This window comes from Cydia strobilella, chromosome 19, assembly GCF_947568885.1.
Source record: "Cydia strobilella chromosome 19, ilCydStro3.1, whole genome shotgun sequence".
NCBI lineage: Eukaryota > Metazoa > Arthropoda > Insecta > Lepidoptera > Tortricidae > Cydia > Cydia strobilella.
In genome coordinates, this window is record NC_086059.1 from 4,860,057 (window position 1) to 4,877,333 (window position 17,277).

General features: G+C 35.9%; 1 protein-coding gene across 1 annotated transcript; it reads left to right on the plus strand.

The window, feature by feature from the left end:
- Positions 1-215: 215 nt before the first annotated feature.
- Positions 216-17,247, plus strand: LOC134750388 (putative tricarboxylate transport protein, mitochondrial). Its single transcript, XM_063685553.1, has 5 exons — positions 216-502; positions 6,409-6,535; positions 12,942-13,165; positions 13,954-14,118; positions 15,341-17,247. The coding sequence occupies exons 1-5, from the start codon at positions 304-306 to the stop codon at positions 15,577-15,579; spliced, it is 954 nt and encodes a 317-aa protein (XP_063541623.1). The 5' UTR covers positions 216-303; the 3' UTR covers positions 15,580-17,247.
- Positions 17,248-17,277: the final 30 nt, after the last annotated feature.

Genomic DNA, 17,277 nt, shown 5'->3' on the forward strand with positions numbered 1-17,277 from the left:
CTTCGTCAAACGTCTAGGGTTGACCATTACGCAGCCATTACCGGTTTTTTTGCTGCCAGTTGGGATCTACTTTGATCGTTTTAAGCAATGCCTCAAACTATCCTACGTGGGGATACCATACTGGAAAATACGGAAATTCATTCGTTCTCGTTCATTAATGAATGAAGTTGTATAAAACCAAAAACCAATCAAATGAATCAAATCAATGAAATAAAAAAAAAACAGCAGTCAATGTTAAGCTGTTGTACGGGGAGGGTGTTGCAGCCGTTGTGAGACCCGATTGAAGTGTTTTCAGTTAGAACCATGTCTAACAGGACCGGAAGTTTTAAGAATCCATTCCAAAGGCCATGGATGTCGGAAAGTGGCGCAGCGGCTGCAGCTGGGGGCTCAGGATCGGTGGGAATGAAAGGAGTCGTTGCCGGCGGCATCACTGGTGGCATTGAAATTTGTATTACATTCCCAACCGAATACGTAAAAACACAACTGCAATTAGACGAAAAAGGTTAGTTATAACTGGTCACGTTATTAACGGGTTCACCTTCATTCATCAATGTGATTATAACCTTCGATAACGTTATAGTAAACATTGTTGATTGCCCTATTTATATCTATCAATCTCTGGATATTATGTTTCTTGTGGAATTAACGACGATTCTAGAAATAGAGATGGCCATTCGTTTCAATTTAACGCCTTTCCGTGACTTACATACGACGGAAACCTACATATACCTATTTTCTATTTGTGTTTCTATCGAATGGCAGCCGCTAAAAATATTTCCACCATCGATCACTTTTTCCTCCTACGCGATAATACTCGACTGCACATAAATGTGGACTTTGCTCTTAATATTTGCGTGTCAGAAAACCTACAACGACACGAATGACGCTCAAAGTCCAACTCAAGGTCACGTCTGTCTTGTTTAATTGTTTATTATCTAAATCCGTGCATATTTAATACTAGTCGCTATGCCGATGCCTTAACTAGGAAAAGAACCAAATATAAATTAAGTAAACCACCTTAAAGAGTGGCTCTTCACAGACCAATCACCGGTTTTCTGTGGTCAGCATTCAAAAGGAAAAATTTCTTTAACAATTGTTAACTAATTAGAATCTCATTAGAAACCACAGCCATGACATAATAATTATCATGTACCTTTACCACTTTATGTTAAGGTTCAAATTGTTAAGACAATGTTGTTTGTAGTGGTCAATGTTGTTCTGTTTTTGTATGCATTAATTTAATTAGGTATTTTATTCACCCATTTTCTAGAACTACTCAGAAGCAGTAAGATTTAATAGTTTTTTAAGAAAGATGTCTGGCTAGAAGTAATAGTCATAATAGAGATATAATAGTTATAAATGCCTGAAGTTGACCTTGTTTATCAATAGATACTCAGTGTTAATGCAAAATAACAGTTCCAGTTATTGAAGTATAAAAAACAGTGTTCAAAGTTCAAAGTGTTTTTATTCGTGAGTATATGTCAAACTGATATAGGTATTTACTGAGTATATGTTTCATGAATATTATGATTACAATGACATGCAAATGTTATATGTCAGCCTATGGCATTCAGAATTAAAGTAAACTTTAATTGGATTATTTTATATTACACAATTTTTATTAGATTATTATATTGATACCTTATATATTTTTAGGGTTCCCAAAGGGTAAAAATGGGACCCTATTACTAAATTTTTAATTTCATTTTATTCAGAGACCAACTGAGATCATTGTTGTTACTTGTTAGTACAAATAAAGCTTAAATATATGGTTAGTATTATACACTATAAATCGAATGTCAATAAACTTAATAATAATTAAGAATAAATTAATTAATTAAAATTGAAAAGAAGTGAAATTAAATCAATCAAAATACAATAAATAAAAATATATATATATATAGTTTATTTACCAAAAAATTATACATTGTTTTATTAACCTATGATCTCCACACTAGGCTAGGCCTGTCTTGTGGAGTCAGTTGAGACAATTCCAATTTTTAATTAACATCTTCCTACGCTGAAGTTTTCACATTGTGCTAATACTAGGTGATACATATAGCTTAAAGTATTATATAAAAATAAAAACTTAATCTATACAAGATAAATCACAATATAATATAATATAATATTTTAACAATAAAAGCAAGATTCAATAAAATAATTATTAATGCCACTAAAATATGTTTCAAAAGACTTCACCATCCGTCTGTCTGTCACCAGGCTGTATCTCATGGACCGTGATAGCTAGACAGTTGAAATTTTCTTAGATGACGTATTTCTGTTGCCGCTATAACAACAGTTACTAAAAAGTACGGAACCCTCTGTGGGAGAGTCTGACTCACACTTATCTGGTTTTATTTCTATGCTTTCAGTTTACTCTTATTCTGACTACAACTGTAGCTATGTCAAACACACAAACATGTTTGATAACTTGGACATTACATCATCGTAAGAGCTGTTATCATGGCATGTATAATCAAAGGATCAATACTGTACTCTTATCTACCGGCTCGCTTCATTCCATACACATCTTTTATCAATCAATTTGACAAGTGCTTTGATTAACATATAATATTTTATTAAACACAATTAAAAACTAAATTAACAATAAATACAACTATCTACTTAAAAATTAATATTAAATAAAACTAAGTTAGAGCTAGCTTTTATCAATCATATTATGTATCTCTATTATATTATGGGTCCCAATCATAAGGATCCAACCCACAAGAAACTGACATTAAAAAATTTAACTTCTCAAAAGGAAAAGTTAATTTCAATGATTTTTTTTTAAAGATGGATCCTTTTCACTAAACTACAGATTTATATAATTGTTACAACAGAATGTACTTTTTATTCTTACAATTAGCACAAATCTATATACCTAGTCGGCTCATAAGTTCTGTCATATACATAGTATCAAATAAAATCAAAAGTTTAAGTTTATTCCGTATAATTTGTACAGCGTTTGAAAGCTTATAAACTAGAGAATCTAAATGTATAACATTTATTCAAAATGACCGCCATAATTATCTACACAGGCTTGAAGTCTTCGTGGCCAGTCGTCAATGGATTCACGCACCACTTTCATGTCGATATTGGCCACTGCCGTAGCAAGAGATTTTTTCAGCGAGTCTAGATTTGCATGAGGTTTTGAGCACACCTTTTCCTCTAAATACTGCCATATTTTATAGTCTAAAGGATTAAGATCTGGGCTAGAGGAGGGCCAATCTTCATGCCGTATAAAGTCGATTTTATTGGAGGCGAGCCAGGCTTGTGTAGACTTTGCCTTATGGGCTGGAGCAGAGTCCTGCTGGAAAACCCAATGCTGGTTTAGAAACATCGTATGGGATAGTGGTTTCACAATATTAGTCAACACCGTGTCTTGGTACACTTTGGCACTAATTTTTACTCCTTTCTCACAAAAATGCATACTAGTGACGCCCGCATAAGAAACTCCCAGCCAAACCATCACAGATGAAGGGTGATGACCTCTTTGAATACGGGGAATGCTATTAGACGCTTCTTTACTATTGCGAGCGTACACTCTATCATTTTGTTTATTACAGTTTTCTTCTATGTCAAAAATTTTCTCGTCCGAAAACAGTATACAACGGTGCTTATTTTTAGCGTACTTCTTCAATAAAGCTTTAGATCTTTTAAGCCTTAAAGCTTTAAGCCGACCATTGAGAAGATGGCCAGTTTTTCGTTTATAAGCACGAAGTCTCAGGTCTTGATTAAGCACTCTTTTCACCGTGTTTTTGCTCAAACCCATCTGGAGGGCCATAACTTTTTGTTTCCTAGCGGGATTTCTGGCAATGCGTGCCCTAATTGCTTGTACAACCGCTGGAGTCCTAGCTGTACGCGGACGACCGCTTCTTTTCTTGTCATTTAAACTAGAGACCTCACTGTATATTTCTATGGTACGATACACAAATCTTAGAGAGAATTTTATATTTTCAAGTAGCTTAAAAATTTTAGTCGGCGAGTGACCACAACGATATAGTGCAATTATTGCGGTACGGCTATCTTTAAGCGTCCACTCCATGTTGAAGAAAACAGAAAATTGCAAAATTATACTACTCAAATATTTAATAAAGATTCGAAATTCAAATGCAGAACGGTTTTTGTTTTAGGAGTTCCAAATTTAAATTTTAAAGGCCAGTGACAGAACTTATGAGCCGACTAGGTATATACTATATATATATATATATATATATCAATGATTAAAGATGCTAAATAAATCCTATGAATAATCAGTCATTCACAAACATCTGTCTTGAACACTCTTATCAAGTTATCAAAAATGGTGACAGTTTTATGATAAACCAGTGAAGTATTTGTTTTGTTGACCTGATATTTTTAGGGTTCCGTACCCAAAGGGTAAAAACGGGACCCTATTACTCAGACTCCACTGTCTGTCCGTCTGTCACCAGGCTGTATCTCATGAACCGTGATGGCTAGACAGTTGAAATTTTCACAGATGTTGTATTTCTGTTGCCGCTATAACAACAAATACTAAAAACAGAATAAAATAAATATTTAAGTGGGGCTCCCATACTCCCATACAACAAACGTGATTTTTTTGCGTAATGGTACGGAACCCTTCGTGCGCGAGTCAGACTCGCACTTGGCCGGGTTTTTTTTTTTCATTTCATTTCACACGGGGTCAACATGTTTCAATCATGCTGCTGCATGCGTGTACGCATATCACACAATCATTATAGTAAAAAATTATCAATGGAGGATTCTTTTTATGTAGACTAATCTATAAGATAAAGTTTATTTGATAAGAAATTGAATAAATATTTTTTAAGAGCCGTACAACCTTTGGAACTTTAAAATTACAATTACATCCTTGGGTAATGGAGAAAAACAGTGTTCAAAATTTTAAATTATTCATTTTTACTTCACTGCTTATTTGAAAACTCAGTTATTCAACGGGAAACAATTGTCTGAATTGTCCCACTAAAACAAATTGATAAAATACTAGCGACCCGCCCCGGCTTTGCACGGGTAAACCTTAACAAATTATACACCTAAACCTTCCTCAAGAATCACTCTACTGATTGGTGAACAATGCATGAAAATCCGTTCAGAAGTTTTTGAGTTTATCGCGAGCTTACAGACACGGAGTCCTCGCTTTGTTTTATACTAGCGACCAGCCGCGGCTTCGCACGGGGAGCTCAACCAATTCATACAAAGCCCTGAGCCAGAAGGTGAAAAATCTCCTTATATGATCATGTTTTTCTAAGAGGCGTTGATATTCGTAGACGTGGAAAAAATATATGTAGTTTTTGACTATATTATCTTTAATAACATAGCTTTAGATACACGAATTATGACACTTCGCTCGATACAATAAATTCCCAAAGTAACCCCTAACTCGGACTTTTAATCAAACTTTACTCGGTTATTTATTATGTGATACTATAAACAAAAAAAGAAGAAAAAACAATCTTAACTTAAATAGTAATTTCATAGCTTTCGAATTTCGATATTGTAAGGTAACTTTTTAAAATAAATAAAAATCGACAAAATTCGATCAAAATGGACACTTAGCGCGCATGATCTTTCCCGTTCTTTCTTGCGAAATGTGACAGTGACAGCGGCAAACCGATGGAACGGCCTTAACAAATTAAATTATACCTACACCTAAACCTTCCTCGAGGATATTTATACTCATACTATGTCTATGAAAATCTGTTCAGTAGTTTTTAAGTTTATCGCGATCATACAGACAGATGCTGTGGGGGACTGTTTTATAATATGTTATCAAATGTCATTAAAGGTGTAGTGATAACTACTTCACGGTATTCTCATTAATTACTCGCTCGCACACGTCACCTTTCTCTACGTACCTAATTGTGAAAAACATAGAGCGAGTTCACAATGACTTCCAATGGTATACCGCAATCAATCATGGCTGTTTTATGCCTGTCGAGGTCGTTGAACTCCGTAAACTTGGTCTTGACCTGGTGACTGATAATGCTACTTACGAAATATTAATTATGACAAACTCGTGAGATACGCGTGAGTAACCACGAGTGTAATCTGTCTTATGGGTACCGGGGTAGGTCTGAGTAACCCGATGAACTTTAACCATATATTTCGATAATGCAGAAAAAAAAGTTACACCGGGGGTATTGTATACCCGAAAAGGGTAGCCGTTGGTACTATGTACTATGTATCATTTTAACATCATGTTTGACACGGTAAACAATAAACTTATTGTTGGGAGTTTTTTTTTTCACACAATTAAATTACCAATAGAACGTTATACACCATACACCTATGAGCTGTCAATATGTATTAGGTACCTAAGGATGGTATTCCATCTGTCCAATATCTTGGTCCAATGTATATTTTGTCTCACTGAGGTTAACCATATTGTTGTATTTCCAGGTGGTACCAAGAAGTATACAGGCATCGGAGACTGCGTAAAGAAGACCGTGCAGGGCCATGGCTTCTTTGGCCTGTACAGGGGGCTCAGCGTGCTGCTGTACGGCTCCATACCCAAGTCTGCCGTCAGGTGAGACCCTACATACCCTACAAATTGTTAGTTAACAATTATCAAGGCAAAGGCGATTTAAAGTGTCGTTCTGATGTCAAATACAGCTGCATTACTGTACCGATATTACTGCCGTCGCTGCCGTTGATGCTGTCGCGATATCTGTCAATTTCTTTGATAAAACAAGTGACGGGTTGATCATGATTACCGCGGCAGTAATGCGACGGCGAGCGTCACTCATTTTATCAAGGAAATTGACAGAGTTGCCATCCGATTTTCACCTTAGGCGACCGAATACGGCATTTCAAACATGTGCTTTTCAATTAGTAAAACTGACATTTGATTTTCATTTGACTCTCTGAAGACTCGAGGCTTCAAGGCTAGATCAAGCATTTAAGACGGCCGACGGTAAACTCACAACACTAATATACATCTTCGTTTTCCTATTTTAAACCTAAACTTCATTCGTACAGTCAAGTGTAAAAATATAGGTGCACATATCATACTCAAAAATATGTCCCATAGCTCTTATGTTAGCGATTTAAGAGCTATGGGACATATTTTTGAGTAGGTAAGTTATATGCACCCACATTTTTACACTTGACTGTACCACCTAAATCAGATGATTGGGAGCTAGGAAACAGCTTGGGTTGGGACGAAATTTAGTTCAAGTACTTATTTTAAATGGTACCGAGCATTAGACAAAAGCATGCTGTCAAACAATCAAACAGACCAGACCATATTCAAACATAATCTCTTAACATATCCTTAATATGCACCTTAGGGAGGCGCCTAGCGACATCTACCGTAAGATTTACACTTCTAAAAAAACCGGCCAAGTGCGAACGGACTCGAGGGTTCCGTACTTTTTAGTGTTTGTTGTTATAGCGGCAACAGAAATACATCATCTGTGAAAATTTCAACTGTCTAGCTATCACGGTTCATGAGATACAGCCTGGTGACAGACAGACAGACGGACAGCGGAGTCTTAGTAATAGGGTCCCGTTTTTACCCTTTGGGTACGGAACCCAAAAAAATACAAATCATTATAAAATTAAATTTTAAAATTAATATAATCTAACTTGTAATTGTAACCAATTGTCTGATTTTATCGATAGACCAATACGTTATCTCGCGGCGTTTACCTATTTCCCAGTCGAAAAAGTAGTTGCGAATGTTAACAGTACCGAGACGAAAGTGGTGTTTCGTGTGTACGGAGTACGGAGACATACATGAATATTTGACTGCCGGAAATCGATCTCGGGACCAACGTCAGCAGGCCGTCGGGTCGGCGGCAACTAGGTCAATGGGGTGACTGTTTTGGATCGCTATTCGCTAGATTTAGAAAAATCTGATATAGGAGCTCGATAACGAATCGGTAAAAAAATACTGCACCGATACCGCGTGCCGCCAAGTCAGGCAGCGGCCTTACAGTTAAGGGGTCGTCCTAATACAACGCGACTACGCGACAAGTACGCGCGAATTTTAGAAGACTCACTACGTCTAGCAAGATTATTTCCAATTTTCGTTACATAAATAAAGTATTTTTCCTCAGATTTTTATAAAATTTGCTGAGTTTCAAGAGCTCCTCTTTCTAGGTGAAATACCTAAACACGAAACCCCAATTTGGGACAAAAAAAATTATGAAATTTCCCGTTGAGTTACGTTGTCGTAACTCAGGGAAAAAAATTCTAGGACATACGGTGAAATTGCGCTTATATTGTACAGAATAGGAAACTATATAACCAAATATAATATCACCAAATTTTATCGAGATCTGACAAAAATGAGAAACGACAACAAAATAAAGCTCGGCCCAAAGATGACTGCTTGTTACAAAAATTAATTGAAGGCAGTGAACGTTTGGCGTGTGTGGAAATAGACTGGTGACGTAGACGCACGAATAAGTATTCTAATTGCGTGTTATTGACGTACTCGACACACCTCCAGTGGCGATTTGCCAATTCGTCCTACAAACTGAACAAATAAATCATCATTACATCACAATGTAGTTAAATGGCTTAATGGGAATTTTAATTATAGGTCTACCACTTATCTCAGGCGGTTGGTAAAGAACTTGCACGGTTGTTAGTTGAAAGTAGCTAAGGTTTGGGACTGAAACTAGTTTAGGTACCTCAGGTACCTGTAGGTAAATATAAATAAATATTATAGGACATTATCACAAATTGACTAAGACCCACAGTAAGCTCAATCAGGCTTGTGTTGTAAATCCCTAAATTTTGTAAATACCTAGAAAACACCCATGATTCAGGAACAAAATATCTGTGCTTATCACACAAATAAATGCGCTTACTAGGATTTGAACCCGGGACGGGGGACCATCGGCTTCATTCTCATAACAATGGACTAGGCCAATAGGTCGTCAATACTCGTATTTATGTAAGTTATTTGACATTAAGGCCGCGGACTAAACACACGCGACAGGCGGCGCAGCGAGCGGTAAATTAAGAGGCCGGTGTCGATTTTAGTCGCTAAAATGTAAAATTGATAGATTTAGTCCGTGAAATTTTACACCTTTTGTTACCTAATTGAAATAACAAGTACTGGTTTCTATTAGCACGTCTTCTTATCTTACCTTTTATCAGATCAATTTTTTGAAAACAGACTCACTAAATCAGTAATGTTTGCTTTTCTGATGGACGTTTAGGTAAACGCGCGTAAAGCACTGATTTTGTCGCTCTTATTTGTAAATTTCGTAAAGTTTGGAGTGCTAAACATGGTTATTTTGTATTACACATATCCTGTACTTGACGTTTATCAGACTACATTTTTATTATTATGACTTTGAAGTAGTGTAAATGAAAGTTAAACGAAATCAAATTTCTCCAGAAATTTCTTAAAAACAAGTGACAAGTTCTCTGAAAATCGACTTAATTTCAACGTAATTTTAATACCTAAACAATCTACAACATTTGCTGAAACTATTCTTATACATCAATTTGTATAATTTATCACCATGATTTTTTGATGAATTTTTAAAAACTGCCTCTTCTCTTCATGCATTACCGGTGACGCACGCTCCCGACCTCATTATTAAAAGGCAAGATGAGAAGACGTGCTAATAGAAATCAATACTTGTTATTTAGATATTATGTAACAAAACGTGTATAATTTCAACGACTAAATCTATCAATTTTACATTTTTGCTCCAAAATCGACTACGGCCTCTTAAGGCATTCTTTATCAACTTTTAAAAAAAGGTCATTCGAAAGTTTCCAGAAAGCAATACATAATATAACAACTAGCACCTATATCGGAAGTTTACCACTAGGTATTACTTAATTATTCCGGCTGCTCAGCTGTGACCTTACCATTCGCGCGTACCGTAATGACGCTGCGTCTTACGCAAAGATAGATATAACTCCGTGTAACTGAAACGTGACTGAAACACACCCAACTTGTCAGTAAAAAAAGGCGCGAAATTCAAATTTTCTATGGGAAGTCAACTCTTCGCGCCTACATTTTTTTAATTTGCCGCCTTTTTCTACTGACAAGGTCGCTGTGCCAGAGTACCTATACACGGTGGCTAAAAAATAAGTGCATTCCCGTTGCCAGGGTGGTTATACTGAGCAACTTTTACTATGGGACCAACCCCGAAATCGCGAAAAAAAAATTGGCTGTCATATTATTTTTTTGCCACCCTGTATATCGGAGCGGCTAAGGTGTTCATAAATACACTGGTAGTGACTCGAACTTATCGAACCTTATTAATATTATAATTATAAGACGAAATCCTCGTTAACACGAAATATTAAAATGCTATTCCCTTCCCTTTAGCCAGCGGAATCTTACTGACTAAAGAATATATGTCAACTTTAATTAACCATCCAACGACACCAGAACACGCGGTCCGTAGTCCAAGGCATTCAATTCGCAATTCGCACCGTATCGTGTTTCAGCAATGTGTCGCTATCAGCATTACGATAACAAGTTCATTATGTTACGTTACAATAGAGGTTACCCGACGACGCGTGACATGACATGATATCTGATGATATTGACTGACATTCACCGATGCTTCCGTTATGTTGTATTTGTAAAACCGTATAACCTCCCTTAACTATAGTCCAGTAGGTACGACAACCTATGGTCCACATGTCCACAAGTTCAACACGTAATTATAGTTTGTCAAAGGACTGTTACATTTCAAACACAGACAGAGAGAATCATACTATCTTTGTCTTACACTAGTACTAGCACCCGAAAGAAAATAATGAGTATAGTTTTTTTTTGTTCTTATTTACTGACAATTTGGTTTGACCAACTATAAGTATCAATCTTCTTTTTGGTGTTGCCAGAGTTCCTTCTTCCTTTTGTAAAAATTTTTTTTTTTGGGGTTCCGTACCTCAAAAGGAGAAAACGGATCCCTTATACTAAGATCACTATGTTGTCCGTCCGTCTGTCTGTCAAGACCCTTTATCTCGGGAACGCGTGAAGGTATCGAGTTGAAGTTAAATCTATATACTCAGGTCTTCAGTCCGTTGACGCTGTAAAAAAAATCAAACTTCTAAGTTAACGTAAAAAAAAGATACGGCCGTTTATGCCTCAAAAAACGCATATTTCGACACTAAACTATGAAATTGGTCAAGTAATATCGTCTTACACAACAAGTACAGGGAAAAATCTGAAAACTAAAAATAGAAAAAAAAACATTAAAAAACTAAAATTTGTACGGAATCCTCGGTGGGCGAGACCGACGCGCACTTGTCCGGTTTTTTGCTTTAGAACTGAGACCGACCGAAATTCAAATATTCACACCTATAGGAAGATATTCGACTCCGTTTTGGACCATAGTAGTAACCCTTTTTTGTACAAAAAGGAAACATAAAACAGGTAAAAACACATCAGTAGTAAAAATGCGAACTTATCCCTTTCAGGGATCTCTCCCAGTTAACCTTTGAGCAATTGATCGTATATTGGAGACGGTAGAGATTCATACTGGCACATTTTTTTTCACACTGCACCCACCTTAAATAATTTCTGTTTAGCCCAGTAGTTGACTGGTAGAGAATGCCTTAAGGCATTAAGTCAGCCTTTTGTACTTTTTACTTGTTCTTGTGTAATAAAGTTTAAAATAAATAAATAAATACTGTACAAAACGGCTTAACAAGAAACAGTGAGCTTATGGACTATAGTTCGGTTATTCTACGATACTATGTTGATACGGTATATGTATGTACTACGAGTATGTTATGGCGTTAATTAAATGTATTTTCGTTATCTTTCTTTCTACATTGACATAGCCAGACGTCAACATAATGCTCTGAAATAAAGCTATAGCGAGCCATCGTTACGCAGAGAATCGTTACGTGACTGTGTCGAAATATTACAATAAGACATAATATTGTCGAGTACATACTGTTTGTACAAAACATTTGTATAATTATCGCCAATATGCAATATACTTCTGTCATCTCTGGCAACCGTGAAATATCTGCCTAATTGTATATACCGACAATGTTTACTTACAAAGCAAATATTTACACTGTATTTAACATGTAAAATATATTGCCAGACAGTACCAATGCAAAATACAGTACAGTACATATCTTGTTTTGTATAAATTAACTTTTTAGCTTTAACTAGTTTTTAAGACATTGCTACGCCCTTGCAGGGTGACCATGTACCAAATCTCTATGTAACACCTTTTATAACCATGGTTTTTGCATTAAATAAATGATAAATGAAAAAATTATTAAATTACAACAAAAAAAACCTTTTTTATTTTTATTTTAGGCAACTTATTTTTTTATTAGTCAAAAAAATCCAAATGGCTTTCCTTTAGTTTCAACAAAGTGTGTTCTTTTATGCTCAAGTCTTACTGTTTAGAATAGATTATAATATAATCCAGTAATTTAAATCACATAATCGTCATACTAATCAGTTCAATACCTATCTGTAATCCACAGCAAAATCTAGACTCGAAATCGTAGTCAGATGCATAGATTAGTTTAAGTTATGTCAGATGTCGGAGACGCGACTTAATTTAGTATATTTGTCCGTATAGTATAATAGCATTCTTCTAAAGTAGTCCCGTATTACCTATTTAGGTTTAAAAGAAAATGTGTAACGTTTTTGGAGTACTCGGCCATGTTGTCGGTTACCAACTTGACTCTTGATTTTTTTCAGAATGTTAGGGATCCAAAAGGAAATCTAATTTCTGACACAATAAATAATTCGGCTTCCTAGCCTTTCTAGAAGTAAAATCCGAAAAAACTAATTTGTCTGAAAATAGCACGAAAATAAAAATTTGTATGAAAAGGTTCGACACTTCGCGCCTACATTTTTCAAGTTTGCCGCTTTTTTCTACCTGAAAAATTGGCTTGCTAGATTACATTAAAATACCAGCTTTCGTAATTACCGGAATGATTCATTTTACATTTAAACATATTTACCTATTTCCCAGATTTGGCGTATTCGAGCAAGCTAAACTATACATGGTGAACGACAACGGCACCCTCAGCAACACTGGGAAACTGTCATGCGGGTTGGCTGCCGGCGTCGCCGAGGCCGTGTTCGCTGTGACCCCCATGGAGACCGTGAAGGTCAAGTTCATCAACGACATGCGGATGGAGAAGCCCAGGTTCAAGGGCTTCTTCCATGGCGTGAGGACTATTGTTAGGGAAGAAGGTTGGTAGGCAAAGAAGTATTTTATTTTAATATGTAACGCTCTAAACCAAGTGAGTTAGGGGACACTTGACTCTAACCAAACTGGGTACTTTATTTTATAGTGTTGAGAGACACACCAGACATCCACAATATTTTAGAAAAACTATTACTACCACTAACTACGACACCCCACTTCGTTTGTCGTGAATAGGAAATAATTATTCCTATCCTTGAAAAAGATTTTTATTTTTCACCTCAACAGCTCGAACAAGCCTACTTTCGTCACTCCCTGGAGTGAGGAAAGTGCGACTTTCCTCACTCCAGGGAGTAAAACAATGTAGCTTTTTAATCTAGTGAAGGCCATGAACTTCATACTACGGTCCGGTCCGGTCCGGCCCGGTCTCGTCTCGTATCTTATCGTATCGTACATATTATAATACTTTTTTTTTCTGTTTATTCTGTGTAATTCGAAATACATTTTAACCTTTAATATGTTCTCACTACTGAGGTGAAAAAGTATGTGTGCAACACGAGAGCAAAGTTATTTTACATCTCGTGTTTTTGAGTCCCTCGCTACGCTCAAGATTCTACCTTAGAATTTTTCGCTTTCTCGGGACTCAAAATAAACACTCGCAAGAAAAACCAACTTTCCTCTCTTGTTGCACAAATAACTATTACCAATAGCATTTATACCAAATTAAACCTGTAGATTTTTTCATCATTTTTGTGTTTTGATGTCCAAAATCCGTTAATACACCAGATGGATTCAAGCTCATCTGACCTAATTCTATAATTTTGTTTAACTTCAGGTGTTGGCGGAGTGTACAAGGGCGTGTCAGCGACAATAATGAAACAGGGCAGTAACCAAGCCATCCGGTTTTTCGTGATGGAGTCCCTACGAGACTGGTACAAGGGCGGCGACCGCGACAAGCACGTGCCTAAATACATCGTGGGGCTCTTCGGCGGTATCGCCGGTAAGTACTATCATTTCAGCTTTTTATCGCCCACTGCTAAATAAATGTATCGGGATGACTGACGCTACGAAAAGTCACGTGACTATTTCCATAGATTATTTATGTAAGTTTCGATTGGCGTTTACTATCAACGATTGCCGGTTGACGCTAATTCCTAACTGTCTTATAACCATGGAGTTAAAGATCTAGTACCGACAATGACATATTTTTTACCTGAAACATCACAGGAAGTTCGCTTTATTCGTAGTAATACATAATATCTATCCGTTTCATGCATTGTCATTACGAAATAGCAAATACAGGAATGCTTAATCTACGAGTAAACGTGTAAGCAGATTTAAATCATATCATCTATTTGGTTATCTTATAGTTGGCATGCAGGCAGCTGATAAGATGGCCCAAATGCACGACTCATGTTTGTGCTCAACAAATGTTACTCGTAAATAGACTTATGCAATTGCAATACTCGTATTTATAGATACTTGCATTTTGTAATAATTAAACAAATTATTTTAAAACGAAATATTTGATAAAATAATTTGATTTGCACCAAAGGTCCCAAAGTTGTATAGATGGCAGCACCATCTCTCTCGCTATATCGCAATCCCTTAATGGATTCGTGTAGAAGATTCAAGCACGTACTGCTCGCCCTTAGAGTTGGTTAAAGACGCCTAGTCTTTCTAAGATGGCATGTAGTCGAGAAATTGGGACGGGTACCGCCGTGACGGGGTAGCGTGGGGTCCAGGGCGTTAGCCGCGATAGCTGAAGGCGCCGGTTCAAATCCGACCTCCGCCACTGGAGTGCTTGGTCACTTTTTCTTTAATATGTGACTTCTATTTCAGTTTATAATTGAATGATATGACGACGAATTTAGTTGGAGAAAGCAAATTTGCCATTTAAATTTCGTAATATTTGGTCCGATTGTATTGAAATTAAATATACGAAAGGACTATTAACGTATTGCCGCCCAGAGTCCTATAAAAGAGCCTATTTTGTATCTTTATTTTGCCAAATCAATATTGTCTTTGTCTTAGCATGTTTTGATTTGTAGGCAGCTAGAGGAATATGAATCTGAGGTCAAAATTGAAAAATGTCGCCGTCATTTCAAATTTTGAGAGTGGAAACCCAAGTTTCACTTGCTCCGGCGTTAGTCTCTCTTACCCAATTTACTCTCAAGATCATTTATTTTGTGTAATATTGTACCATAATATTTTGTTGACAGGAGCCGCATCCGTATTCGGCAACACGCCCATCGACGTCGTCAAAACCCGCATGCAGGGCCTCGAGGCCTCCAAATACCGCAGCACATGGGACTGCTTCATCAAGACCTGGAAGTCAGAAGGCCCCCTCGCCTTCTACAAGGGTACGGTGCCTCGCCTGAGCAGAGTGGTGTTCGATGTAGCTATCACGTTCACTATCTATGACAGTATCATGGATATGTTTAACTATGTATGGAAATAAGGGGTTATAGTGTGGGGAACGCTGGTATAAGTTACATCAATGTACGTTAGCGACTCTATAGGACTAATTGAGTCTGGCTGTGTTCTGTAATCATCAGTTTAATTGCATAAGTAAAAGATAAATGATATTGTTAAGTATAATTTTATTAAGAGAAAATCATAGCAGACATATAATTGTATCGTTGCTTTGATAGTGATGAATTTTAAATTCTAATGAAAACTCATTCATTCATTCATTTCATTGTTGTAACTTATAAAAGTGGTACAGTACACGTTTTTAGTCTAAAGAGCTCAATGCGAGACTAGTTATTATCCAATGACGGCAATGACTCATAAGTTTGATTTAAGCCTCTTATAAACGGGTGGTAGTAGCTTGCACACTCGGTGTAGTTGATATATTTATGGAAAGTAAGGCTTACTGAGCGACGGGTCTTTTGACTACTTAAATAATAAATATAATAATTGTTGGGACAAATATGACAAGACTTATCCCAAAACAAAACCACGTTTTGTAATGTTTAATATCATACAGATATTTCTCATGACAATTTTTATTATTATTTTGGATTGCTTGTGACAAAAGAGCGTTGGGAATTGATGAATCGTTGTAGGATATCGCACTAGTGCCTTCGGCGGTATTTTAGCTGGCCGCCCGTTTATAACTTAGAAAATCACTGTCACATTTGAAGATGACATCGTTATCGAATATGCTAAACAGATAGCTAAATGTGGTAAATGATAAGTTGCAACCTGTGTATTGTAGTGAAAAATACAATATTAATTATCTTTTTTATCTTCCGAATGGAAAATCTGCCAGCCATAACGACTAAGTATAACTTGTCAATTTGTTTTTTTAACAATAAATTCCTTTGATATTGTAGTTTTTACTATATTTTATGACAAAACATGAAGTTATTAGTCATTATCTTCGTAGTTGTACAAATGTTCATACGCTTGACAGATGTAGGTGAAAAGTGCGTAAGTAAGTGTTATTTTTTTATAAAATCATCGAAAATATATTTTTTTAGGTGTACAGATGTAAACAGTTTATGGTGTTGACCGTATTTATTATTACTCATGACTTTCAGCAGGGTTTCTTGTTTCATGTATTTTTTGTTGTTTCTTTGTTTTATTACGTGGTAGGTTTATTACAATGAAATGTATTTTGTATTTTATGAGATATTTTTTTAAATTTTATGCAGAATGATGGCATATGATAATTTTTGTTTAAAACAAAATGATATACATTTGCAGAATGTACCCGAATATGTATGTATTGTGATGTTTTTGTAACGACAGGTTTTTTATATATTTTTTAAACGGAGCAGTTTCCTGAGATAAATAGTTATAGGTAAGTACAAATGATGAATTCAACGACTATATAACGATACTACAATCGTTTAGTATTTAAACTATTTATTATTACCAATGCATTTCTTTTTGTACTCTTTCATTTTTGATCCTTTAAGACCTCTAGAGCAAGAAATTTACGAACCTTTTTATCTGAATATCTATTGGTAACTCGAGAGGTCTTATTCGGACATTCCATTGATATCTGCTTTTAATTGCAATTGATTATATTATATTATTGTTTTCATAATGTTGACATGTTGCTATTTATATTTATTTATTTTCGTTTTTATGAAATAAAAATTGTGAAATTAAACAACTTGCTATTTTGAAATAATTTCTGTAATTC

Excerpts from the sequence above, each read along its gene's own strand:
- LOC134750388 (XM_063685553.1), top strand. The coding sequence starts at position 304 with ATGTCTAACAGGACCGGAAGTTTTAAGAATCCATTCCAAAGGCCATGG. Across the intron at positions 6,536-12,941 it reads ATACCCAAGTCTGCCGTCAG|ATTTGGCGTATTCGAGCAAG; the intron begins GTGAGACCCTAC and ends CCTATTTCCCAG. Across the intron at positions 14,119-15,340 it reads GCTCTTCGGCGGTATCGCCG|GAGCCGCATCCGTATTCGGC; the intron begins GTAAGTACTATC and ends TTTTGTTGACAG.